The 27,267-nt window shown below is 48.3% G+C and overlaps 2 protein-coding genes across 11 annotated transcripts; one reads left to right on the top strand and one right to left on the bottom strand.

Annotated features, from left to right (window-relative positions):
* Positions 1-14,972: 14,972 nt before the first annotated feature.
* PRRT1 (proline rich transmembrane protein 1) lies at positions 14,973-18,634 on the bottom strand. Its single transcript, XM_059178822.1, has 4 exons — positions 18,491-18,634; positions 17,057-17,595; positions 16,193-16,378; positions 14,973-16,051 (listed from the first exon to the last, which is right to left on the bottom strand). Exons 1-4 carry the CDS (start codon positions 18,507-18,509, stop codon positions 15,875-15,877), a joined length of 921 nt encoding a protein of 306 aa, XP_059034805.1. The 5' UTR covers positions 18,510-18,634; the 3' UTR covers positions 14,973-15,874.
* Positions 18,635-18,912: 278 nt separating this feature from the next.
* PPT2 (palmitoyl-protein thioesterase 2) lies at positions 18,913-27,202 on the top strand. Of its 10 annotated transcripts, none has more exons than XM_059178811.1 (10): positions 20,004-20,354; positions 20,910-20,960; positions 21,286-21,479; positions 21,734-21,887; positions 22,346-22,441; positions 22,531-22,638; positions 23,168-23,251; positions 23,371-23,455; positions 26,132-26,186; positions 26,374-27,202. In XM_059178811.1, the coding sequence occupies exons 3-10, from the start codon at positions 21,294-21,296 to the stop codon at positions 26,515-26,517; spliced, it is 912 nt and encodes a 303-aa protein (XP_059034794.1). In that variant the 5' UTR covers positions 20,004-20,354; positions 20,910-20,960; positions 21,286-21,293; the 3' UTR covers positions 26,518-27,202. The 10 variants fall into 10 exon arrangements, with proteins under 10 accessions (XP_059034798.1, XP_059034790.1, XP_059034794.1 ...); XM_059178812.1 differs by having other exon boundaries at positions 21,264-21,479; XM_059178815.1 differs by lacking the exons at positions 20,004-20,354; positions 20,910-20,960 and adding an exon at positions 18,913-19,147.
* Positions 27,203-27,267: the final 65 nt, after the last annotated feature.

Below are 27,267 nucleotides of genomic sequence, written 5' to 3'. Positions count from 1 at the left end.
ACTCAGCATAATCTCTTCCAGTCCCGTCCATGTTGCTACAAAAGTTGGGTATTCATCTTTCTGATGGAGGCATAATACTCCATAGTGTATATGGACCACATCTTCCTTATCCATTCGTCCGTTGAAGGGCATCTTGGTTCTTTCCACAGTTTGGCGACCGTGGCCATTGCTGCTATAAACATTGGGGTACAGATGGCCCTTCTTTTCAGGACATCTGTATCTTTGGGGTAAATACCCAGTAGTACAATGGCAGGGTCATAGGGAAGTTCTATTTTTAATTTCTCGAGGAATCTCCACACTGTTCTCCAAAGAGGATGCACCAACTTGCATTCCCACCAACAGTGGAAGAGGGTTCCCCTTTCTCCACATCCCCTCCAACACAGGTTGTTTCCTGTCTTGCTAATTTTGGCCATTCTAACTGGTGTAAGGTGATATCTCAATGTGGTTTTAATTTGAATCTCCCTGATGGCTAGTGATGATGAACATTTTTTCATGTGTCTGATAGCCATTTGTATGTCTTCACTGGAGAAGTGTCTGTCCATATATTCTGCCCATTTTTTGATATGATTGTCTGTTTTGTGTGTGTTGAGTTTGAGAAGTTCTTTATAGATCCTGGATATCAACCTTTTGTCTGTACTGTCATTTGCAAATATCTTCTCCCATTTCATGAAAGAAATTGAAGAAGACACAAAAAGATGGAAGACCATTCCATGCTCTTGGATCGGAAGAATAAACATTGTTAAAATGTCTATACTGCCTAGAGCAATCTATACTTTTAATGCTATTCCGATCAAAATTCCACCGGTATTCTTCAAAGAGCTGGAGCAAATAATCCAAAAATTTGTATGGAATCAGAAGAGACCCCGAATCACTAAGGAAATGTTGAAAAACAAAAATAAAATGGGGGGGCATCATGTTACCTGATTTCAAGCTTTACTACAAAGCTGTGATCACCAAGACAGCATGGTACTGGCATAAAAACAGATGCATAGACCAGTGGAATGGAGTAGAGAGCCCAGATATGGACCCTCAACTCTATGGTCAAATAATCTTCGACAAAACAGGAAAAAAATATACAGTGGAAAAAAGACAGTCTCTTCAATAAATGGTGCTGGGAAAACTGGACAGCTATATGTTGAAGAATGAAACTCTACCATTCTCTTACACCGTACAACGTGAGACAGGAATCCATCAGAATCCTAGAGGAGAACATAGGCAGTAATCTCTTCGATATCAGCCACAGCAACTTCTTTCAAGATATGTCTCCAAAGGCAAAGGAAACAAAAGCGAAAATGAACTTTTGGGACTTCATCAAAATCAAAACCTTCTGCAGAGCAAAGGAAACAGTCAAGAAAACAAAGAGGCGGTAGCAGTCTTTATTTCTGAAGACCCACAGGCCCACCTGTGCTACTCCTTATCCCTGTGTTCCAGGCTCCCTGCCAGAGCCATCCAGCCTGCTCTTTCGCTGGTTCAGTCCCGGGTGCTGCAAGAGAAACCCTCAAGCCTCTTTCTCCCCAGCTGCCTCTGCTCCTGGGATCCCTGAAGCTTCTCCTTACCTGTTCCCTCATATTCATCATTGGCTCTCAAGTCTTTTTCCTCAGGAAGTCTTAGTGCTTTTCAAACTTTTATGTGCATTCATATCACCTGGGGAAATTTAAATCTCAGGTTCTGATTTAGGAAGTCTGGAGTGGGGTCTATAATTTTGCATTCCCTCCCTCCCTGCCTCCCTCCCTCCTTCCCTTCCTTCCTCCCTCCCTCCCTTCTCTAAAGTCTACTTTATTCAAATTTCTTACTTTCTGTCCAATGACCTTTTTATGTCCCAGGATCCCACCCAGGATACCACATGCCATTTAATCATGTTTCCTTAGCTCTTCTTGACTTTGAGTTTTGTCTGCCCTATTTTTCCAAACTTTTGTACTTCTCAAGAGATGCTCTTTTACTCAAAACCTTTTTAAAATTCTTTATTTAAGTTCAAGTTAGCCAACATTTACTGTATTACCAGTTTCAAGGGTAGAATTTAGTGATCCATCAGTTGCATATAATACCCAGTGCTCATTACATCACTTGCCCTCCTTAATGCCCATCACCCAATTACCCCCTCCTCCCACTCCCTCTCCTCCAGCTCTCCTCCTCAGTTTGTTTCCTACAGTTAAGAGTCTCTCATGATGGCCTCCCTCTCTGTTTTCATCTTATTTTAGTTTTCCTTCCCTTTCCCTATATTAGTCTGTTCTGTTTTTTTAAATTCCACATGAGTGAATTCATATGATAATTGTCTTTTTCTGACTGACTTATTTGGCTTAACACAATACCCTCTAGTTTCATCCACGTTGTTGCAAATGACAAGATTTTGTTCCTTTTGATGTCTGAGTAGTATTCCATTGTGTGTGTGTGTGTGTGTGTGTAATTTCTTTATACATTCATTTGTCAGTACACATCTGGGATCTTTCCATAGTTTGGCTATTGTAGACATTGCTGCTATAAACATTGGGGTGCGAGTGCCCCTTTGAATCACTATGTTTGTGTCCTTTAGATAAATACTTAGTAGTGCAATTGCTGGTTCTAGAGTAGATCTGTTTTAAACTTTTTAAGGAATCTCCATACTGTTTTCCAGAGTGAGTGCACTAGTTTGCATTCCTACCAACAGTGTAAGAGGGTTTCCCTTTCTCCACAAGCTTGCTAACCTGAGTTATTAACTTCAGCCATTCTGACTGGTGTGATATGGCATCTCATTTGATTTGTACTTCCCTGATGCCAAGAGATGTTGAGGATTTTTTTCATGTGTCTGTGGGCCATTTGTTTGTCTCTTTTAGAGAAATGTCTGGTCATGTCCTCTGCCCATTTCTTGACTGATTGTTTTCTGGTTGTAGAGTTTGGTAAGTTCTTTATGGATTTTGGATACTAGCCCTTTATCCGATAGGACATTTGCAAATATCTTTTCCCATTCTGTAGGTTGCCTCTTAGTTTTGTTGACAGTTTCCTTTGCTGTGCACAACCTTTTTACCTTGATGAAGTCCCAATAGTTCATTTGTGCTGATTCTGCATTTCTAACAAGCTCTTGGATGGTGGTGCTGCTGATCCACGGACAACACTTTGAATAGTATGATTCTAGAATAAACTCATCCCATTCTTGTCACCTTTGCTCTGTGCCCCTTCAGTTTGTACTATATTTTACATATATAACTGGTAAAACCTGCCCCACTAGGTGTGTCAGTGGAAAACTGGTCCTTCTACTCCTCTAAAAGATGTAGGTCCCTTTTGTGATTCAGCCTTGCTTGACTAGCTCCCAGCACAGGCTGAGCTCTTCAGGAAATGAGAATAATGTTCTTAGTACATCACTTTGGCTCCTTCTTCAGTTGGCTCTCTAATTACCTGCCATTGTGCCCCAGACTACAAGGACCATGTCAGGACAGCTGGAAGGGGAGGAGGTTTCATCAGTACAAACAGAATTATGTCAAAATAGCCCTCTTCCTGTTTTGTACTGAGACTCAAGTCACTAACCTAGACTTTTCCTCAAGTTTTATTTCTAGTTTCTGTGTCAGAATAACCTTAGTCCACACTACTATCTCTTCCCTTATGGCTAAATACTGTGATTCTTATAATCCCTGATCTCCTACGGAAAATTAATCTACCTTTTTTCCCTCCCCTTTCCCCTTTCCATTTCAAGGATTTTTTGAAAAGGCGGGACATCTAGAATGAATCACAAAATCTTTGATTGGACCCTAATCCCTGGACAAAGTTTGCTAATTTGTATGGTGTGCCTTAACTGAGAGGACCACTCTGATGACCCTTCAAAGTTCAGCTTCTCTCAATGAGAAGAATCTGTACTCTGTTAACTCTGTTACTGTACTCTGTGCTTTGTAATGTTCTCTTATTTTTTGTGTGTATGCTTCAGTTCCAAAAGACTCTGCAGGGCAGAGGCCTTTTCTCAGTTTCGTTTGTGTCATCTCATTCATTCATTCAACAAATACTTATTGAGGACCTGCTCTGTTCCAGGCAGCATGCTAGGAAGTGGGAATACATAGAGGAATGAGACTGACACAGTCCCTGCTCTCAGGAAACTTCGAGTCTGGTCAAGGAAATACTAATTACGGTGGCATGAAGAAGCCTGAGATGCTATGAGAGTGGATGAAGGATTAAGGGATATTCCTTGGGGGTGGGACATTTTTGCTACTATTCAAAGAATGAGTTAGAATTGAATCTTAGGGGCGCCTGGGTGGCTCAGTGGGTTAAGCCGCTGCCTTCGGCTCAGGTCATGATCTCAGGGACCTGGGATCGAGCCCCGCATCGGGCTCTCTGCTCAGCAGGGAGCCTGCTTCCCTCTCTCTCTCTCTCTCTCTCTCTCTGCCTGCCTCTCCATCTACTTGTGATTTCTCTCTGTCAAATAAATAAATAAAATCTTTAAAAAAAAAAAAAAAAAAGAATTGAATCTTAGTTCTATATAGACCCCGTACTGAAAACCACTGAATTAAGTGGTTGACTGTGTCTCTTCAGGTGATCACTTGTCACCTGACTATAAAAACACATACAAACATAAGCACATAAACTCCTAAAAAAAGTAATCCAAACCACCCAAAATGAAAATGTTTTTATTTTTTAAATAAATAAAATTTGAATTTCATCACAATGAAAACACAGAGTTTAGGTTTTAGGTTTTGTGAAAGAGACTCAGACTCATCAGAGGAGAAATCCATAGATTTTTAGATTACCCCAGGTTTCAAATTGAGAAACAGGAAGGGACCAAGATATGGAGACTCAGAAATAGGGCAGGGAATTGGTTCTTCCACAAAGTGTTGCTGCATACAATGTTCACAATAGCCAAACTATGGAAAGAACCTAGATGTCCATAAACAGATGAATGGATAAAGAAGATGTGGTATATATATATATACAATGGAATACTATGCAGCCATCAAAAGAAATGGAATCCTGCCATTTGCGACGATGTGGATGGAACTAGAGGGTATTGTGCTTAGTGAAATAATCGGTGAAAGACAACTATTGTATGATCTCCCTGCTATGAGGAAGTGGAGATGCAACGTGGGGAGATTGGGGGTTAGGAAAAGAATAAATGAAACAAGATGGGATCGGGAGGGAGACAAACCATAAGAGACTCTTAATCTCACAAAACAAACTGAGGATTGCTGGGAGGAGGGGGTTCTAGAGAGGGGGTTGGGGTTATGGACATTGGGGAGGGTATGTGCTATGATCAGTGCTGTGAAGTGTGTAAACCTGGTGATTCACAGACCTGTACCCCTGGGGCTAATAATACATTATATGTTTATTTAAAAATTAAAAAACAAAACAAACAAAGCAAAACAAAAGTGTTGCTGCATAAATATTAACTGACTCACTGCCTGCTCTCTTCTGGTTCCCTGCCCCTTGAGCCTCATTCTGCTGGGGCTCAGCTCTTTAGGGATAGTCACCGAGGAATCAGGAAGAAGCAGGGAAGCAAGCTAGGAGGATTATATTCCCAGGCCTGAGTAGAGAACATGGGATCTGAGGAGGACATAAAAAGAGGATGACAAGTGAAAATTTGCTTACCTGTTAGGGTAGAACCTTGGATGGGGGAGTGAGGAAGGAGCAATGTTTCCTTTCTCTTTCCCCTAAAGATTTGAGAATGAAGTGGAAGAAGAGCAGCCTTGAGGGAAGGAGATTAGGGTTAGGGTTAGAGTTAGGGAACCTTCTTATCCAAGTGACTAGATTCAATCCCAACCTCCTAATACTAGTGACCTCTGTTCTCTCTCTTCTTTTGGTGTTGCAAGGACAAAGCCTCTCCAACACCTAATTCTATGGATGCTTTGGGACAGGACTTAACCCTGTGCCTGTTTAAGACATTTCCCCTGCCTCAGGTGAGAGGGATGAGGGGTGGGGAGCAACACACAGGAACCTCTGGAAAGGGAATGTGATTAAGGAAGACTCTGTGTTAAGAAAGTCAAAGTCAAAGAGACATCTGGGATAATGGAAGGACTTGGGGGTGGGTGTCACTGCCTCTGCTATGTGATTATGGACAATAAACCCTATGTGAAAATGGACAATAAACCCTATGCAGGAACAATTCTCCCTTCATCCAAGTCATTGTAGGAGGCATTTAATGCTGTTGATCATTCTGAGGCAAATCCCCATATTTGACAAGTTTCTAAGGATTTGCCTATAAATGTTTTAAAATCTCACCTGGAGTCATTTCCATCCATCCGTCCTTCTTTCTGAGTCACCTCCTTCCAAGATGGCTCAGAGGATCTGGCCATATTCTGCTACTCTCCTTGCCCTATCCTAAAAGGGCATTTTGTGTGTGGGTTTTTTAATTGAAGTATAGTTGACACACAATGTTACATTAGTTTCAGGCATATGATGTAATGGTTGGACAGGTCTAAATGCTATGCCATGCTCACCACAAGTGTAGAGACCATCTGTCTCTCATACAACTATTAAAATAAGACTGACCATATCTCCTACAGTGTACCTTTTATCCCTGTGACTTATTCATTCCATAACCGGATGCTTGTATGCCCTGCTGTCCTTCATAAGCTTTGCCCATCTCCTGGCCCCCTCCCCTCTGGCAACCATCAGTTTGTTATGGGTCTGTGTCTGCTCTATGGGGGCATTGTTTTGCCTTTATCAAAGATCTAACCTGATGGCACAAATTGAGAAGAGGTTTAGGACCTGGTGCAAGATAATTTGTGAGCTGGTGGTTGTTACTTCTTGTCTCTACACACACAAAGCATGTGACACCTGTCCTTTAAATGGGTAAAGTAAGATTCTTATTCATTCACTAATCTTTATTGAGTACTCAGAATTTATCAGTGAAACATGGAGATACAAAAAGTTGAAAACAGAGCTACCCTATGACCCAGCAATTGCACTACTGGATATTTACAAGACACAAATGAAGAGGTGCCTGGCTGGCTCAGTCAATTAAGTGAGTGCCTTCAGTTCAGGTCATGGTCCTGGGGTTCTGGGATTGAGCCCCATATCTGGCTCCCCATTCAGCGGGGAGTTTCCATCTCCCTCTTCTCCCTGCTCATGCTCTGTCAGTATCCCTGCCTCTTTCTCTCAAATAAAATCTTTCAAAAAATTTTTTAAAAAACACACAAATGTAATGATCCGAAGGGGCACCTGCACCCCAGTGTTCATAGCAGCAATGCCCACAATAGCCAAACTATAGAAAGAGCTCAGAAGTCCATCAACGGATGAATGGATAAGGACGATGTCGTACACACACACACACACACACACACACACACACAGGAATATTATGCAGCCATCAAAAATTGAAATCTTGCCATTTGCAATGATGTGGATGGAACTAGAGGGTATTATGTTAAGCAAAATAAGTCAATCAGAGAGAGACAATTATATGATCTCACTGATATGTGGAATTTAAGAAAGAAAATAGAGGATCATCCGGAGAGAGAGGAAAAAAATAAAACAAGATGAATCCAGAGAGGGAAATAAACCATAAAAGACTCTTAATCATGGGAAACCAACTGAGGGTTGCTGAAGGGGAGGGGGTGGAAGGAGGGGGTAACAGGGTGATGGAAGTTAAGGAGGGCATGTGCTGTAATGACCACTTGGTATTATATAAGGCTGATGAATCACAGACCTGTACCTTTGAAACCAATAATACATTATATGTTAATTAAAATAATAATAAATAAATAAGAAAAATGGAGATATATACAGAGATCCCCACCAGCAGTCTAATAAAGAGTAAGGTGTCATAGTTAACAAAAGCTCCAGATGCAAAGGTGAAAGTGATAAGTGTTGGGGAAGTTATTCCCAACTGGGGTGTGATCTGAAAAGGAGTCCAGAGGTTTGAGCTTTGGAGGATGGCCATAGTTTTGATCTGCAAAGATTGAAAGGATTTATTGCAGGTGAGGGAAGCAATACAATGCAGGAGGGATACGGAAGTGAAAGCCACTTTGCATTCAGTAATATTCATCTCTGGGTTGTCAATCTCAGCTTTCCCAGACTATTTCAATACTCCATGCAGGCTGTCCTGTCACCAGGCATCAAGCTGGTTGGAATTTTTTATACCCGCACATTCCCCTGCATTCCATACTCACCACATGGAACCATATGCTGCACTTACTCTCTGCCATTTATCATCAGCATGAGAGACAAAAACTCTAGCTTTCCAAAGGCTAAATAAATTTCCCCTTCTGTATAGCTTTGGTGGTTTCTGTGGTTTTAGTTGTTCTGGGATTTATATCAAAATTGTTCCTCCCTCCTCTTTGCTCCCAAAGCATTTTGCTTGCATATCCTTTATGAGCAGTGTTTTGAGGCAGGATGAAGCTGTGAAAGGCAGGCTTTTCCACAGTGAAACATTTAATGATGAGAGCTGCTCTTTACTGAGTCATGACCATACATTATGACCACAATATCGGGCACCGTGCTGTTTTTAATCAAGTGATGAGGGGAAAGCCTCCTTGTGGTGGTGATATTTGTGCAAAGACACAAATGATGTAAAGGAACAGGCGTGCAGACAATTGGAGGAAGAGTGTCCAGGAAGAGAAAAACAGGAGTGCAAAGGCCCTGAGGTAGGAGGGAATAGGACTTTTATGTTAAATTTATAGCATCTAAGAAAACAGCAAGGAGGCCAGAGTGGGTGGAGCAAGGGAAAAGGTGGGAGGAGATGAAGTCAAAGAGGTAGGGAAGAACATGGTCAGGTAGGCTTCATAGGTCAATGTAAGTATTTTAGATTTTGTTCTAAGTGTATACATGGTAGCCATCAGAAAGTTTGAGCAAGATGAGCGATATCATCTGGTAATTTAAAAGATCATTCTGATTTCTGCATGGAGGAAGGACTGTATCAGTCACAAATGGAAGGAGAAAATCCATTTAAGGGGCTAGTCAGGGGACAATGGTAGCATAGGAGCTTGGGTTAGGGAGAGGATCAAGGGAAGAGTCCGTAGGCCATCTAATATGTGGAAGTCTGGAAGAGAAGTAGGAGCTGTCAAAGAAGACAGAAGGAGCAGCAAATAAGGAACTAGGGAATATAATACTTTATTTAGTTGGATCCAGAAAGAGTATTTAAGTGAAGAAAGCATTTCAAGGAGGAAGGAGCATTCAACTGTGTCAAAAGTTGTAGATGGTCTAGCTCAAGTTTCTCAATCTTGGTGCATATATATTACAAAGTAATTTAAGGAACATCATGCAGCTTAAGAAATAAAGTCATCCTGGGGTGCCTGAGTGGCTGACTCAGTTAAGCATGTGACTCTTGATTTCTGCTCAGGTCATGATTTCAGGGTCCTAGGAGCAAGCCGTGTGTCATGCTTTTTGCTCAGCAGAAGTCTGCTGGAGATTCTCTGTCTAAAATAAATAAATAAATCTAAAAAAAAAAAGAAAGAAAAGAAAAGAGGGGTGCCTGGGTGGCTCAGTGGGTTAAAGCCTCTGCCTTCAGCTTGGGTCATGATCCCAGGGTCCTGGGATCAAGCCCCACATCGGGCTCTCTGCTCAGCAGCCCTCCCCGCCCCCTACCCTGCCTACTTCTCTGCCTACTTGTGTTCTCTGCCTGTCAAATAAATAAATAAAATCTTAAAAGAAAAGAAAAAAAATTTCCTGTTATTGTTAAAGTTTCCTGTGTATATTCCCCTCGGATTGGAATTCCTTTCCTGCCAAGGGGTATCCATTCTTTTTTTTTTTTTTTTAAAGATTTTATTTATTTATTTGACAGAGAGAGACACATTGAGAGAGGGAACACAAGCAGGGAAACAGCAGAGGGAGAGGGAAAAGCAGGCCTCCTGCCGAGCGGGGAGCCCAAAGTGGGGCTGGACCTCAGCTCCCTGGGATCATGACCTGAGCTGAAGGCAGACGCTTAACAACTGAGCCACCCAGGGGCCCCAGTATCCACTCTTCTGAATGTTGTGCTTTCACTGCACAGGTGAATAGAAAATAAGGGTTTTTTTTTTTTTTCTCTTCTCAAAGAGGAACTATATTTTCATACATCTTTGTATAATGGTGGGGATGTCTCATTAAAGGGGGAAAACTGTGCAGGAGAGAGAGGAGTTAATTTCAAAAGTTCTGTTTCTGAGAGGTAAGAAGGGACAGGATCCCATTACACAGATGAGATGGAGTCTGGGGGCAGGTCAGCTTCTCTTGCAGTAACAAGGAGAAGACAATAAATACAGCTGAGACGCAGGTGGCCTAGTAGATTTGGGAGTGAAACCAGGAGGAAGCTCTCCTGAAAATTTCTATTTTGTCACTGAATAGGAAGAAAGGTCATCATTTTGTGAAACTGTGGTCTCAGATTTGGGGAATGTGAACTGCCTGGGATAACGTGAGCAGGCCATACTGAGGGCTGAAAGGAAGTGAGACCAGACAATATGACTGTGTGTTTTGCCTCAGACATATTTAGCTGTTGGGTGCAGGTGTGGAACAGACAGAGTTGGATTGAAACGGGACTCAAATGTGTCTGAAGGAGAGAGGCCAAGAATATAAGGACAAGGGCTGAGACGTAATGATAGTTTTGAACCTTGGGATCTACACTGTGTACTGAGGGGAATGAAGAATTGAGGGGATCAAATATCAGTGAGGAGTGAGAGAGTTGATGGATGGAAGATCTGGGTGGGATTGAGGAATTTTTGGAATAGGGTGTTGAATGGAGGAGCTGCGGAGGATCTAGCCCGGAAAGGTAACATGCAAAGACTGAACAGATTTGGGAGAGGTGGCAGTTATTGATGGTAACCAAGTTGAAGGTATGACAGTGGGGAGTGGGGGAAAACCTCAGTGGAAGTGAGGAAGGCCAGGAACTGACCAGTATGCTAGTTGGTGATCTACAGGGATATCAAAGCCACCAAAAATAATGAATAGAGAGGAAGGCAATAACCTAGGCACTAAATTTTCAATGAATGAGGGGGAATGATGACCCAGAATCAAATCATGGGGGAATTAAATCTCCCAAGTAGATGTTAGAAGGGGCCAGAGCCTCTCCCAGAGGATGGAATCTCTGTCCATCGTGGTGCAAGAGCCAAGGGCACCATGCAGGGAGGGAACTGAGGTAAAGTGGGTGGAGAATCAAATTGGAATATGCCTTCACTTCACTCCACAATCAAAGGAATATACCTTCACTTCACTCCAGGAGGCTGGGGGAAATGATTTGGAAGAAGCCATTGTGATTCATTTCTTCCTCTGCCTAATTCTTTTCCATTCAATTGAGTTCAAAGATGGGTACAAGATGTTTTACCTGAGGAGGAACTAAAAACCAGAGATAAGCCAAATTTGGCTCCTGCCTTCAAGCAGCTCTCAAAGTAAAACATGTACATCAAGATCTCAGGTGGGAAGAGATGGGAAAATGCAGATAAAGTAAACAATGTATGGGTGTTAGACCTGCATACCTTTCTATTAAAGAAAGTTGCTCTAGTTGAAGCCATACCTTTTGGGCTTCCCCCTTCTCCCTTTGTGGTCCCTCAACTGCCTCTAAGCCTGTAATTCCCAACCTTAACTGTCTTTTGGAATTACCTGGGGATGGCTAAAAAAATACTAATGCCTGAGAGACTGTGATTTAATTGGTTCGGGATGTGTCCTGGGCTTTGGGATTTTTAAATGCTCCCAGATGACTCTAATGTAGAGCCGGGGGTAAGAATCAGTGCTCCAGGGAATGTCTGGAGCTCTGTTTAGAAACCCCTGCTTCAGTCCAACCCATAGGAGAGAAATCCCTTCTGGCTTGAGTCAGGGGGTGAATTGATCTGAGCCCTGAAGGATAGGTAAAATTTGGCCAAATGGAGATGCAGACGTGAAGGAGGAGAACATCATGAGCACCAGCTCAGATATGGTCTGAAACACATGACAAGCAGCCAACAGTTTGGTTTGTAAGAGACAGAGTTTAGAGAAAGAGGTCCAAGATTTGAGAACAGCTGGGCAAGGACCTGGGGGTGGGAATGATGAGTAATTCAGTTTGGTTAGAGATTAGGTTGAAGGGAGAAGGCTGGATGTTTTTAAATTATGGAAGTGGTTGAAGGCCAGATTACAGTTTTATAAATAATTGAGTAAGCAATAGGGAATCTTGAAGGGCTTTTGAGCAGCGGAATTATAAAAGAAATGTGTTTAGGGATAGCACTGTTGAAGGAGACTGGGAGCTACGAGAGGTAAGAAATAGGGAGATTTTTTTAGAGGCGCTGTTGCAGCAATCCTAGATGAGGTCATTTTTTCCAACAAGGGCTGAGGAAAAGTTACAGATTCAAAAGATATTACGATGATGGAATTGATTTGGGTTCACAGCCCACCGAAAGTAAAGGCGGGAGGGAGACGGAGGAAGCATCAAGTTTTCAGATAAGGGGATAGGGAAATGGTGCCGTTAACAGGAAACAGGAAAACAGGTTTTCCGTGGCGTTTCATCATTTTGTTTGAAACAATTTGAATTTAGAGGATCAGCAAGCAGCATGGTCCCTGTGGCCGTATTGCCCTGGCACTGAAAGAGTGCCTGCATGAATATAGGTTGGAGAATGTCTCAGTCAACACAGACGACTGTAACAAAATACCATAAACTGCGTGACTTATAAATAGAAATTTCTCACAGTTCTGGAGAATGGGAAGTCCAAGATCCAGGTGCTGGCAGATTTGGTATAAGATGAGAGCCCCCTCGGGCACCTGGGTGGCTCAGTGGGTTAAAGCCTCTGCTTTCGGCTCAGGTCATGATCCCAGGGTCCTGGGATGGAGCCCCGCAACGGGCTCTCTGCTCAGCAGGGAGCCTACTTTCCTTCCTCTCCCTCTGCCTGCCTCTCTGCCTACTTGTGATCTCTGTCAAATAAATTAAAAAAAAAGAAAAGAAAAAGAAAAAGATGAGAGCCCCCTCTGGTACAAATAAGGTTGTCTTCTCACTGTGTCCCTATGTGGTAGAAGGGGGAAGAGAACTCTCCGGGGTCTCTTTTATAAGGACACTAATCCCATTTGTGAGGGTCTGTCCTCATGACCTAATCACCTCTCAAAGTCCCCACCATCATATAAGGATTAGATTTCAACATATGAATTTGGGGGGAGAATACAATTGTTCTGTCTATAGCAGAGAAACATTTAGTTAGAAATGATATCTGAATTTGGAGCAGATGGGATTTTCAGGGGAAGATTTCAGAAAAAGAAAAAATCTGGAGATGGACATTTAGGGGAAGGGAGGAGAAAAAAAGGAGAGGTGAAGGGATGATTAGAAATATATGTGGAAGTTGGTGGGAGGATTACAGGTCCCTAAATCAGGGGAGTGGAGAATCTAGGGTCAAGGGACAGACATAGGAGAGTTCAGAGAGGCAGTGTGCATATACTAGGCAAATACTGCTGATTTGGGTTCCTGATAACTTCTGGTCATTGGGTACATATGAGAGAGCGGTTTGAGTAGAGTAGGGAATGAGAGCACATTTTAAAGCTTTAAAATTTTTTTAAAAAGGGTGAAGAAATAGTGGGTATGAGAGACAGAGACACATCCCTGACAATACTTATTTAAGGGGGGTAGTGAGTAGGTGGTGAGGAAGTGGAAACAATGTGCAAAGAATTCTTTTTTCAAGCTGTTTGGTGAGCAAAACATAAAATCTGAAAAGTCCAAAGGAGAGCCCATGACTTCCATACTCCATCCCATCCTCCTCCGTGTCTCCTGTCTCAACACATGGCTTTCCTTCTAGATCATAAACCCCGTGAGGTCAGTGTTCACATCCGTTGTTTTAGCAGATATCTTGTGGCATCCTGCAGACGCACGTTGTATGAATGCATGAATTCAGCATAGAACTCTGGGCCGCAGGTGTACAGCTGAAGATATCAAGTCCACTGTTTATGCACTGCCCCACCCCCACCAGAGGCCTCCTGGTTGACCTCAGGGTGGGAGAGGGCAACTAGGTCCAGCTGGACTTTGAGAGCCTAGTGACCTCCTCCCTGGGGCTCTGCTCTGATCTGAATGTTTGTGGTCCCTCCAAAACTTGCATGTTGAAATCATACTGCACAAGTTGATGGTATTAGGAGGTGGGGTCTTTGGGAGGTGCTTGGATCAAGAGGGTGGCGCTTTCATGAACAGGATTAGTGTTCTTATAAAAGAAACCCTAGGGCGCCTGGGTGGCTCAGTGGTTAAGCCGCTGCCTTCGGCTCAGGTCATGATCTCAGGGTCCTAGGATCGAGTCCTGCATCGGGCTCTCTGCTCAGCAGGGAGCCTGCTTCCTCTCTCTCTGCCTGCCTCTCTGTCTACTGTGATTTCTCTCTGTCAAATAAATAAATAAAATCTTTAAAAAAAAAAAAAAAAAAAAGAAACCCTATAGCGCTCTCTTGCCCCTTCCAACAAGTAAGGATACAATGACAAGTCTGTAACTCAGAAGAGGGCCCTCACCCAACTATGCTATGCTCAGACTTGCAGCCTCCAGAACTGTGAGAAATAAATTTCTGTTGCTTTTAAGTCACACAGTCAGTAATATTGGATAACCTCCTCCCATAGCACTCTGCTCCCTTCGCCTATACAGGTAAAACAAACCATGCAGGGCTCCAATCCAGGCTGTTTGCCACCCTCTGGCCAGAAGGCAGGAACAGCTGTAGGCATTTGGCATGTTTTCCCTGTCAACCAATCCCTGACCAACTTCTTCAGAATAGTCTGTCTTGTTCTCCTGATTTCCTGGAGTTGTGGGGATAGATAGTTGGGTCTACTTGTAAATCCTCTCTCTTCAAAGCCCTAAGCCCAGTCTAGTAGGAAGTGGAAAATATATGCTAGGGAAAGAAATCCCCACCAAGAATGGACCTCATACCAGATCACCCTGGTGGGATTCCTAAGGAGATGTCCCCCTGCCCCCAGCCCCCACATTTGTGCCTTTCTGGTGTCTTTGAGAGCCTAGTGACCTCTCTGGGGCTCTGCTCTGATCTGAATGTTTGTGGACATTGTCCACTCTGAACATTGTCCACTTTTGTCTCTGTCAGTTTTCTTTTATCTTTCTTTCCCTTGGAAGGGAAGCTAAGGGGATGTAAAAGGGGCGAACAAAAGAGGAGGGCCTTTGCAAGGCTGCAGTCTTCGGAAGTGTGGGTGATAAATCCACTTAGTCTCTTTAATATTCTTTCAGAAATTCACACACACACTCACACACAAATCAGAACAACGTGGGGACTGCCAAGGGGAGCGGGGAGCAGACTGGCTCCTCCGGACGTTGGGAAGTACGAAGTACGTACCCTGGGTTACCTTCTGCCCAGCTGCCCACTGGTTGGGATAGGTGGAAGGGAATATTTACAGAGAACGGGGACTTTCCCGGGGTGAAAGGTCCTAAACTGGGAACCTCCCAAATCTCATTCCAAAAATACCAAAAGTAGAGGTGCTGGGATTAGCAAGAAAATAGCAAGAGACCGGGGTGGAGGAGACAAAACTGTACTACGAAAAGATGAGAGAGCCTGAGGGCGTGGCTACCCCGGGCTAGGCCCCCTGCGCGGGGAGAAGGGGAAGAGTCTGTCAGTCTGTCCGGGAGACCTAGCGCCACAACCCAATCACTGGACTGAATCACCCCGCGGGGACGGAAAAGAAGGCGGAGCCTGCCGACCTGGAGGCGGGATTTTGTCAGATCCGGGGCGGAGCCTATAGAGGAGGCGGGGCTTTGGGGACCTGTCTCCGGCTGGGGAGCGGAGACCGAGGGAGCTCGGCTGGGGGCGCTGCATTTAGAGGCGGGGGACTGGAGTGACTGAGGGCCGGGCATCTGGCGGGGATCCCGGGAAGTGGCATTTCTGGGGGTGGGCTTTTTTCCGGGGTTCCTGAGGAACTGGATTCGGAGCGTGCCCTCAAGGCGAGAAGTTCCGTGGAGGCCGAGTTTAGGTTGTATCGAAATTTGGTGGCCCCAGAGGCAGGTGTGCGGGGCACCCACTGGATCCGCGGCGTGGCTGCAGAACGCGCTCGGGAAGTTGAGGGGCGCGGGGTGGGGCCGGGCCGGGTGAGCCCTTACGGATCCCAGTAGTTCTCGTGGTGCTGCGCGGCGATGATGATGACTACGGTGAGGATAGTACAGAGCACCATGGCTGCAATGCCCACCGCCAGGGAGATGAAGGAGAAGTTCCGGGCCTCGCGTGAAGCGATCTCGGCAGACACCATGTCTCCGCGGGCCAAGGCCGTGCGTACCTGCGGGGGAAGGGCGGAAGGAAGAGGATCAGAGCCGCTGTTCCTTCTGAGATGCTCCCCTGAACATCCCGCACTCCGTTAGAATAGGAAAACCCGAGTGAGGCCGTCTTTCCCAGATGCCGCCCTCGACTCCCCTTCCACCTGCACTGCCTTGAAGATGGCGATGATGCCCGTAGGCCAGAAGCAGCAGATGGTGGTCAGCACCGCGATGGGCATGTAGTCGTGCGGCGGGCGCCTCGGCTCCAGCAGGGCCAACCCTGGGCCCTGGGGCGGCGGGGGGAGCGTGGAGGTTACTCCTGTTCCCCCCGGGGTCCCGCCTGCATAGGGCTGTGGAAGGAAGGTTGCAGGGAGAGGACAGGACGTCATTCCCATCCTCTCCCAGCCCACCAACATTCTGCGTCTGGCAGAGTGGTTTTTAAAGCACCATTCTTGGATGTTGATTCTCAAAAGAACTTATCATCCACTACCCTTCCATGACACCCATAAATTCCTTGTAGACTCATTTTTTCGTCATTGCTGTGATTGCCCTATGTTCTTAGTGGTCTCCACATTCCCTCCCCATAAGGAATGGCCATACCAGTGCTGTCTTGGCTCACTCCAGACCTTGTTTCTTCTCCCCAAATATCTGCCTGGCCTTCCTTAATCAGTCAGTTCCAGGTTTCTTTTCCCTTCTCCTCCTTGGTCCTGGGATTCCATTTCTTCTCCCCCTCTCTCCTTTCACTCTTTCGAACCTCCTCTGAACTTCTGTGCTCCGTTCCCCTTCCCAGACCCTGATCTCTGACCCCAACTGACTGCCAGACACCCACCCCCCGCCCCCACCTGCAACCCACATACACCACACACACACATTCCCAAGGCTTTCCTCAGTCCTTCCTCTCTCTAGGGCTTGTCTTAGGAACCTGCCCCGTCCCCTGGCTCTGTTTCTCTATCCCACCAGCCCCCACCCCTACCCCCGCAATGTGTCCCCACACCTTCCTCCCGGGCCCCTGTCCACCCTGTACTCACCGTGCCCACCGGGTAGACCGGCACATAGGCAGTGCAAGGCTGCAGCTGTAAGGGGTAGCCAGGGGCTACGTAGCCCCCCAGTGGCAGCGTGCCTACCGCCCCCGTGTGCGTGGGCACCACGAAGCCGGGAGCCTGGGCAGTATGAGAGGGCGCCGGCGGGGGCGGAGCGGCGGCGGCTGGCGGCGGCGGGGGCAGTGGGCCCTCGAAGCGAGTCTCCTGCAGGTAAGGGTCGGGTGGCATGCGGGGCAAGGTAGCGCAGCCGGGTGGGGGCGCCCCAGCGGCCGGGCCGGGCGGGGCGTGGTGTGGTGGCCGCGGCAGAGTGGCGGAAGATGAGGGACCGCGCTGACCAGTGGCCGCGGAAGAAGCCAGGCCGCCTGCCCCTAAGCGCGGGAGGGTGGCAGTCCCGGACTGGTGGTAGTGGTGGTGGTGGTGGTGGTGAGAGGAGGGGGCTGCCTGTGGGGGTGGGGCGGGGGGTTCGGCTGGGGGCTGGGGGGCATTATAGGGTGGTGGAGAGGTGTGAGGGACTGAGTCTGAGAGGCCTGGGGGTGGTGATCGGAGGAGAGGGTATGGGACAGAGGCAAGACAGGCAAAGAAGAGATAAGGAAGGGGATAAGGGGGAGACACAGAGGGCCAGGGATGGAGAAAGATAATGGGAGAGACAGAGGAGATGGGTGAGAAGGCATCTCTTGGTCTTGGGGCAGGAAAGGGATTGGATCTAGGCCATCTACCCTCCCCCCTTCCTTTTTTCAATCTGATTTTGAGGTCGCAACTCTCCTCCACTCTTCTCTGTCTTCAGTAATGTGCCCAGAGCTTTCACTTGCCAGCAAAGCTATGGCTGCCTCCGACTTGCCCATCTGAGCTAGTCCTGTGTGTGCACATGTGTAGACATGCAACACAGTGTTAACATGTGCTTAATTCAACAGTTGTATAAACACATGGAGGACGACATATTCCACTCTGCCTTTTTGCCCTGGGGAAGGGGGCCTAGCCTCTGGGAATTCCAGTACCTCTTTTAGGGCAGATAAAGAAGGGTCTTCTGGGTTTTACTCCCCTAACAACCTCTATCTGATCATATCTTTATATATCTCCACTGCATGTCCCCATGCAAGCCAGTGTCATCTGTCCATCTGTCACTCCCAATACTGCTGTCCCTGCAGTACCTAGCTGATGCTAGGCCACTCTTCTACTTCCCTCACCCTTTCAACCTGTCCCCTTTCCATGTTGGCAAGGGGACAAGGCTGAGATTGGAGGGAGGAAAGGAAGAGAAGGGAGGGATATAGAAGGAGAAGGGGGATGGTGGTTGAGAGCTGGACAGAAGGGGAATGAAACAGAATACCCCCCCCCAGGGGTAAGGGAGGTAGAGGGTTGGGGCCAAGGATGGTGGGGGGGAAGAGTCTGGAGATGGTGGAAAGGGCAGGTTTTGTTGTTTTTTACCTGACTTTTCCGATGACATGGCCTGTGGTCTCACTGGGACAGGGTCCCTGTAGCGGGAGTGGGGTCCCTGGCTGGCGTCGGAGTCTCGGTGTGCAGATTGCGCAGCCGGCAGCGGCACAGAGATGGAGAGATGAAGACAGCGGCGGGGGGCGGAGGGAGAGCGGGGGGGGGGGGGGGAGCTTAAAGGGACCGAGAAGAGGGAGGGGGACAGTTTCTGAGGTACCCTCACTCTGTCTCTCCTCCTCTCACCCTGGTATTCAAGCCCCCAGTTTGGGCTCCCTTGGAGTTGTCATGGAAACCGGGAGGCAAGCAAGACCAGGCGAGGCGGGTGGGACTAAGGGAAAGAAGGAGGGAGGGAGAACTCTCTAGAGTCTTCCCATCTAAGACTGGCTGTAGTGATTATATTGTGGGAGGAAGTGAGCAGGTGCTCAGTGGATTCAGTACCCCAGTCCCCACCGGATCTCGTTCACCCTAGTCAGGGGCCCCCCTCCTCAGCTTCCCTCAGAGTCCCCACAAATTCTCAGGATCTTCCTCCAAATCCTTAGCTCTACTTTCCCCCACTTTAGGAAAGGTAATTGTATATGAGAGAGAACTGCAGAGTTGAGACCTGCGATGGCTTGAAGAGTTCCCAGGGTTATGGCCTGGGGTGAACTGCAGGTAAAGTGGGGGGCTTCGGTCTACAGTGGTTCAGCAGCCGCTGGGCCTGTGGCTGGGGGACTGAGGGTTGGCAGACAGAGAGGAAGCTGGGGGGATGCAGAGACACCTTTTTCTCCAGAGTGAAGGAGCTCAGCACTTTGGGAGGAGGGGATGGATCAGCTCATTTCTGGCAACTCCATTTTGGGAGTATGTGTTTGGTTTCCCTTTCCCTCTTCGATAATTGGGCTTCTTAGAGTTTCTGGGCACATCAGTGTTCAGATCCCACCCACCCACCACCCCTGCCAAGACGCAAAGCCACCTCCTGAATCGACAGGAGTATATGTGGTGGGGGGTGGGAGGTTGGAGCACAGCTGTAATTGCGGGCTTTTATTTCTTCATTGTATCTTGTGAGCGCTTACAAGGAGAGGGAAGGTGAAGGTAGGCAGTCTACCGGGATTTATAGGACTTGGGCTTTTTGCAAAAGCACCGTCGGGGAATCATTAACCCTCCCCTGCCTCCACCTTCAGATTAGTATTCCCCATCCCCCCACTGAGGCAGTCGCCTTCTCCGGCAGTGTCCTTCCCCTCCGCGTCCAAGCCGAGGCTACAGAGCTGAAGCCCTCGCTTGGACCAGTCCCAGGCTCCTGACATTTAGGTCAGGGCCCCGAACTGGTCGTTCTGGTTTCGCGTTCGCGTTCGCGTGAGCTCCTGACCCCCTACCGCCACCCCGTCCTCACATCACACACCTCTCGGCACACGTCAGTTTTATTGAGAAACTTTAGACTTGCAAAGACCTTGTGACTAGAGGGAGGGACTCAGACAAGCTTCGAAATCCTTTTTCCTGAAGGGGAACGCTTTTAAATGCTAAGTAAAAGCCCACCTAGGTATCGGGAAGGGGTCGCGGGCGGAGGTGCAGGACACCTGGAGCGTGGAAGTACGGATGCGGTGCGAGGGTCTGCGTCGCAAGCCGCCCACTAGAGCTCCCAGCCAGGGGCAGACGGGGGGGGGGGCGGGGGGATCCCTCAAGTTGAAAGACAGGGGAACCACGCTAGCGTGAGTCAGCGCTGCCCCAGGGGCCCTCCGCCCCTTGGAGGTGGGTCGTATACCGGGAGCGGAGTAGAGTAGGCCGGGAGAAACTGGGTCAGCCAGCACTTTTAGCTCGAGGGGCCTCGAGGACTCTTCGCGTCCCTGGAGACAAGGGCACTACACGCACTTCATAATGAACAGTTGTAAGGCGCTGACCTGGGGCCGGCGGCTGGCGGGTAGGGGTGGGGAGGGGTCCGCCTGGGCTGGCTTCAGCCCGGATCCGGCGTAGGACGAAATGCGGAGGACTGCCTTTCCCCAGTCTGTTCCCCAGCGCCCTCTCCCGCACCCCCACCCCGGGGGAGGGAGAATTTCATGTTCCGCAGCGGAGCAGGACGCCTGAATTGGGAAGTGGGGCGAATCAAGGGCAAGAAATCGGACCCTCGGCTCGCTGGTGCAGCAGGGCCTGGACCGGCCTTCTCTAGATTCCCAGGATATGTTTGCCGCTTCTTCCTCTCCCCACCGGCCTAAATGGATCGGTCTGCCTACTTCATCCCCCGCTCCCGGAATGCAGTGGAATGTTCCATTGCCCCTCTGGTCCGGGCTTGCGTTTCAGGGGACGCCGACACGGTTGCCAGGGAAAGCCCCGGACGTGACGGCGAAGCGCGACCCCTAGCAGCCTCCCCTCTCCCATCCGTCATTCCCCAGCGCGCGCTGTCCTTACACCCTTCCCCTCATCCCCACCCCCCCGCGGGTTCCAGTCTAGGGAGAAGTAAACAGCAGGCGGAGCCAGGCTCACGGACGTAGGCCAGGTGGGAGCTTGCATTCTCCAGGAGCCTGCGCTGCTGCTCAGGGGTCTTGCAAAAGCCAGGGTCGTGCATGGCTGGCATGATGCGTTAGGAAGACCCTGGGCCCAGGGACTGAGTTCCGGCTGAATTGGGGCGGGGTTTCGGGTGTGCGTCGGTGCGTGTAGGGGGGTGTGTTTCCCTACAGTCCTGAAGTAAGTTCAAAGTAGGCTATTTTGTGACCTGAACCTAGTGTGAGCACGGTTGGGGGGGATCTTGATGGCCGGGCGTCTGCTCCGAGGGGAGAGCGTGTTGTCATCTCTCTCACAGGCCCTCATCGCCCCATTCTCAGGCGGGAGCATGCTGGGCCTCAGAGGGCTGCGGCTCCCCCCGGCGGGGATCCTGCTCCTGTTGCCGTTCCTGCCGCCGCTGCTGCTGCCAGCAGCCCCTGCGCCCCATCGCGCTTCCTACAAACCGGTCATCGTGGTACACGGGCTCTTTGACAGCTCATACAGCTTCCGCCACCTGCTGGAATACATCAACGAGGTCTGGCAAGGGACACTCGGTTGTGGGGCGCTGGAGGCTACTGTAGTGACGGGGGAAGGAGAATGGGGAACTGAAAGCTGCGCTTCCGGGCCTGCTCAGTTCCTAGAGGAGCTGGTGCTGGCGTTGGGAGAGTCGGAGGACGAGATCCCTGGTTCTCATTGCAGGGCGCCATAGGCATGTGGACGCTGGCCAGGGGGCGGTGTGGAGGGGCTTCATAGTCCATCCCCTGTTGCAGCATTGCCCCCTTCCCACAGACACACCCTGGGACTGTGGTGACTGTGCTCGATCTCTTCGATGGAAGAGAGAGCTTGCGACCCTTGTGGGAACAGGTGCAAGGGTTCGGAGAGGCTGTGGCCCCCATCATGGCAGAGGCCCCTGAAGGGGTGCATCTCATCTGCTACTCGCAGGGTAGGCGCACTCCCCCTCCCAACTTCTAAGCCCTATCTGAGGCTTGATCCTTACCTGAGGGACACTTCCTGGTGTCCCCTTTTCTGAACCTGGTTGTTCCTAGCCAGAGCCCTAGTACCTGAGCCCTACTTTTCTGACTTCCCTCAGCACCTGGGTCTTATCTCTGTGTCCTCAGTGGGAGGGAGGCTCCCCATGCTGCTGCCCCCTTTTGCCATTACCCATGGTTCTTGGACATAAGGGATAAGGAAAGAGTAAAAAGCACCCTACAGGTAGAGTTGGGAGACCCAGAAATCTAATTCTGGCTCTGTTACTCTCACGACATACAACTTTTTGCTACAAGGTGTGCCTGCTTTCTCTGGGCTTCACTCTTCTTATGGACACGCTGGGGGCAGGGGCATGTGGGGAGGCTGTTGACCTGGCTGTACCTAAGTCCCAGCCTCGTGGCATTCTGCCTCCAGGGGGCCTGGTGTGCCGGGCACTGCTGTCCGTCATGGAGGAGCACAACGTGGATTCTTTCATCTCTCTCTCCTCACCACAAATGGGACAGTATGGAGGTGAGTGGGGATGGTGGGCTCCTGAGAGGGCTCTGAGTTTGGGGGACACAGAAGTTTGGGGCCACTGGATTCTGCTGTTCTCTTGCCAGATACGGACTATTTGAAGTGGCTCTTCCCTACCTCCATGAGGTCTAACCTCTACCGGATCTGCTACAGCCCCTGGGGCCAAGAATTCTCCATCTGCAACTACTGGCACGGTGAATAGGGGATGCCAAACTGGGGTCTGCATGGAGGGGCACCCTGGGGGGGTAGGGTCTGCTGCTCCCCCTTGTACCATAACCAACAGTAATGCTGAAGATAACTTCAGCGATGCTGAAGATAACTGTGTGACTAGGCGCTATTGAGAACACTTTCTGTGTATTACCTTACTGCTTCAGAGTTAGTCTGGGGCAGGGGTCAGTAAATTTTTTCTCTAAAGGGCCAGATAGTAAATATTTGGTTGTGACTGTTTTCTGTATCTGTAAAATATTAATATAGTATCTACCCTATAGGGGGTTGTAAAGATTAAAGAAATTAACATGTAATATACGTAATATACTTTGAACAGTACCTGGCATCCTAGGTGCTGGATAAAGGTGTTTACTCTCTTGTTCACAATTACTATTATTGCTACTCTTAGTAGTCACCTTGTCTATCATTGTAGTCCCCTGATTGGCCTTTCAGCATCTGGTCTTGCCTCTTTTCCCTGCTTCTCTGACTGTCTTTCTAACTGCTCTTTGTACCTAGACCCCCACCATGATGACTTATACCTCAATGCCAGCAGCTTCCTGGCCCTGATTAATGGGGAAAGAGATCATCCCAATGCCACTGGTGAGACCCTAGGCTCCTACCTGGGTCCCATTTTCTGCCTCTCTGACCCCCTATGTTTGCCTCTCCAACAGGGCCTGACCCCTGTGACTGATGCAAGCTCTTTTCTTCCCACTCTTCAGCATGGAGGAAGAACTTTCTTCGTGTGGGCCGCCTGGTGCTGATTGGGGGTCCTGATGATGGTGTTATTACCCCCTGGCAGTCTAGGTAATAAGGGACTGTGTGGCCTGAAGATTGGCTAAGGACATCCCCCAGCCCCCAGTAATATTTATCTCAGGCCTGCATGCCTCACCCTCCACATATCTTGTCACTGGAGACCAAAACGGGGAATCATTATCCCTCAACTTGTATCCAGCCAGTTGCTACGTCCTCCAGACTATGCTTCCTCTCTATCCCTAAACCCTTGCCTTGTAAAAACTTTTAGCTTTCAGATAATTGCAGATTCATAGAAAGCTGCAAAGATAGTGTAGAGAGGTCCTGGGTATGTATCCTTCGCCCGGTTCCCCCCACGATTGCATCCTATGTAACTCTAGCGCAGTATCAAAACCAGAAAGTTGTCATTGGTAGGATGTGTATAGTTCCATGCCATTTTATGTGTTCTCCCACCTGTTTTACATATCTGGACTTCTGTAATAGCCTTCAGCCCTGTCCCCTCCATCCTGTATCTCAGGAAAATCTGGGGCTCCATTGTGCTATGTATGGACCTCTTGCCCATCATGAGTGATCTAAAATGTCACGTAAGCTACTTAGTCTTTAATGAATATGTATTGAGCACTGTATGTATGCCCAGGCACTGTTCTGGGCCACTGGGATGCAGGGGTAAATGAGAGAGAAGTCCCTGCTATTACGTAGCTTACGATCTGGTCGTATAGGAAATGTAATAAATGTAAATGTCAGGTGGTAATAAGACAAGGCAGGGGAAGGGATTAGACGATAACTGGAGCCTGTGTCAGATGATGGCCAGACAGGTCCTGGAAGAGTTGCAATTTGAGTAGAAACTTGAAGTGAAGGAAGGAGCTGTGGAAAAATCTGGTGGTGGTGTGTGGGGAGGGGGGATGACTCAGGGAAAGGAGTAGCATCTATAGAGGTCCTGGGGCAGGTGTGAGGAATAAGGAGGTCATGTGGTTAGAGTGCAGGGAGCTGGGGAGGGCAGGAGAGGAGATGAAAGGGGCAGTAGGGATCCAGTGATGTTCAGCCTTTGTAGGGCAGTCAGGCCTTGATTTTTTTCCCCCCTAAAATATACATAACATAAAAGTTACCGTTTTAAGTACACTTCAGTGGCATTAAGCACATTGACATTCTTGTGTAACCATCACCACCATCCATCTCTAAAACTTTTTTTTTCCCCCAAACTGTAACTCCATAGCCATTAAACATGAACTCCCCATCCCTGCTTTCTCCCACCCCCTGCCCCAGCTCTTGGCAACCATGGCCCTTGACTTTTTATTTTGAGTGATATGGGAAGGCCTTGGAGGGTTTTAAGTGAAGGAGTCATGGGACTCCCATGGGATGGGATTTGTTTTTTCTCATTTTACCTCCACAACCCTGTGAAGATAGTAATAGTTCACAATTACATGGCATGTTTTACATGTCAAGGCACTATTCCAAGTACTTCTCAAATAAACCTTATTTAATCCTCATAGAGTCAGTAACTTGTGAAGTCAGGCTATCTGATCTAACCACGGAGTTTCACTTCCTCTCTGCAAAGGAAGTATTCTTATATGGGACAAAGAGAATAATACGCTCAGCCACACATGCTTGGGAGTGTGCGGCAGAGCTGGAGTTCAAACCCAGGTCTGTGTGCCCCTGCTGTTCTCCTACACCTGGTGAAATATATGGCCTCCTGGCCTCCAGCCCAACTCAGCATGGCCTCTCGGCCTCCAGCCCAGCTCCCCACAGCACCCAGCTGGGCCTCACTTCTGTACCTTGGCTCCTGCTCTTCATTTGCCTGGGGAACAGCCTTCCCTAGGGGAGAGTCCTCACTTGGAAGCCTTTGTTGGTGCTCTAGAACCAGGCGAGTGGCCTCTCTTTGCTCCTGTAAACTATTGGACTTTAAATACTATCATCCTTTGTTTGTCATGGCCAGTGCCCTTTCACGGCCCATGCCAGTTAAATACTGCTTCTGAGAATCTTAAGACCTTTTTATTCTTTATATTTGGGAATAAATTCATACTTAATAAGTTAATAAAGTATTACAAAAGCAATATTAATGTATTCTTCATTTAGATTTTCTAAATGTTAACATTTTACCATGTTTCTGCCCTCCTCTGTTCTCTATACAGATACAGGGTATAGTTATGTTTGTGAACTGTTTGAGAATAGGTTGTAGACATGAGGTCTCTTTATCCCTAACACTGCAGTATGTCTGTCTGTCGGCTATGCACAGGACATTCCTTACGTAGCCACAATACCGTGATCAAAGTCAGGAACTTAACATGGCTAGGCTACTCTATAGACCTGATTCAGGTATTTTCCAGTTGTCCTTATTGGGGGGGGGGGGGGATTCATTGCAAGATCCATCCTGGGATCACAAGTCGCATTTACTTGCATAGCTCTTTAGTCTCTTTTTTTTTTTTTCTGGACTACTTCCTCAGTCTTTGTCTCTGACATCGAAATTTTTGAGGAGTGTGGTCCAGACATTTTGTAGAATGTCCCTCAGGGTTTGTTGGCTGTTTCCTCAGGAGTAGGTTCAGGTCACACATTTTTGATGGGACTCTGCAGAAGCCTTGCTATAGTTTCAGTGTATCACCTCGTGAGGCACATGATACCCAGTTAAGTATTTTGAGTGCCTTGTGGCCATGAGTTCCTGAAGTCCCCTAGCCTACCTTGATTTTCTCCAGCATTCCTAATAACCTCCTCTGCCCACCCTCAATCTCTTTGTAGCTTCTTTGGTTTCTATGACGCCAATGAGACGGTCTTGGAGATGGAGGAGCAACCGGTGAGCCCCCGGGATTGTGTCCCCTTTCTTCATGCTCTGTCCCACCTCAGTCTGTAGCCCTCCCTGCCCACCGACCCCTGAGTGCGGAAGGGTTCACCCTGTGGGGAGAGGGGACCCAGGACACCAGCAGGAACTCATTTTGTTTCTTCATCTGTCTGTCTGCTGTGACCCTTTGCCCACCTTGAAGGTTTATCTGCGGGATTCTTTTGGGTTGAAGACACTCTTGGCCCGGGGAGCCATAGTGAGGTGTCCGATGGCTGGGATCGCCCACACGGCCTGGCACTCCAACCGTACGCTTTATGAGACCTGCATTGAACCCTGGCTCTCCTGAGGATGTCCTCAGAGATGCCCCGGGAACTCCCCAGCCCAGAAACCAAGCGGTGGCCTTGGAAGGCAAATGTCAGGCTCTGATGTGCCTGGGACCACCCCATTGTTCCCACACTGCCCGCACCAACCAGGGCTCCCACGACCCCTTCCTCCTCTTCTCTGTACATGACAAATCCTGGTGTTCCCCCAGCTCATGTCTGGGGTTTGCTCCGTGCTCTCTCAGCTTCCCAAGCCCAAGGTTGGGAAGAGAGAAACCAGGTTTTTAACTTGTGGCTGCTCCTGCTGTTGTTGCTGCTGCCACCGCCGACCCTCCATCTCTGGCTGTTACCGAAGGAGAACCCAGCCCCTGCCCACTACAGGGGTCTCCTTCTAGGCCACTCAGGTCATTTTTAGCTTCTCTTCTCCCCATGTTCCCTTTTCCTCAGCTCTCCCAACTCCCAGGAAGGACTACCCATGAGAGTGGGGTTCTGAGGCTCCCCTATGGGGACAGTTCTGTTCTTGAAATGTCAGTGTTGGGGAATATCTATGGCCTGTGAGGCCCATCTCAGGTTTGGGGATCCCCCAGTCCCTACGTTCAGTGTTGGGGTACCCCCTGGGAGCCTAGTTTCTTTGAGGCCCCAGCCCCTCTTTTAGCTACCATTGAATGGGTGTTAACCCTGTATTAATGGAAATAAAGTTCCATTTCCTCAGTGTGGCTTGGCTCATTTCCAGGTAAGGGGGACCTGGCTCCCCAAGGAGGGTGGGGATGGAGGGC

This window comes from Mustela lutreola, chromosome 6 (assembly GCF_030435805.1).
Source record: "Mustela lutreola isolate mMusLut2 chromosome 6, mMusLut2.pri, whole genome shotgun sequence".
In the NCBI taxonomy this organism is placed as follows: Eukaryota; Metazoa; Chordata; class Mammalia; order Carnivora; family Mustelidae; genus Mustela; species Mustela lutreola.
Note: the sequence above shows the minus strand (reverse complement) of the source record. Positions and strands in the feature narration are given on the sequence as shown.

Bases quoted from the DNA above. Each gene is read 5' to 3' on its own strand.
- PRRT1 (XM_059178822.1), bottom strand. The intron at 16,379-17,056 runs GTGAGTACAGGG...TTCCTTCCACAG, and splicing joins CGGTCTACCCGGTGGGCACG to CCCTATGCAGGCGGGACCCC. The intron at 16,052-16,192 runs GTGGAAGGGGAG...CTTCCCCCGCAG, and splicing joins CCATCTTCAAGGCAGTGCAG to GTACGCACGGCCTTGGCCCG.
- PPT2 (XM_059178806.1), top strand. From the start codon at position 21,213: ATGGCCGGGCGTCTGCTCCGAGGGGAGAGCGTGTTGTCATCTCTCTCA. The intron at 22,442-22,530 runs GTGAGTGGGGAT...TTCTCTTGCCAG, and splicing joins ACAAATGGGACAGTATGGAG to ATACGGACTATTTGAAGTGG. The intron at 22,639-23,167 runs GTGAATAGGGGA...CTTTGTACCTAG, and splicing joins CATCTGCAACTACTGGCACG to ACCCCCACCATGATGACTTA.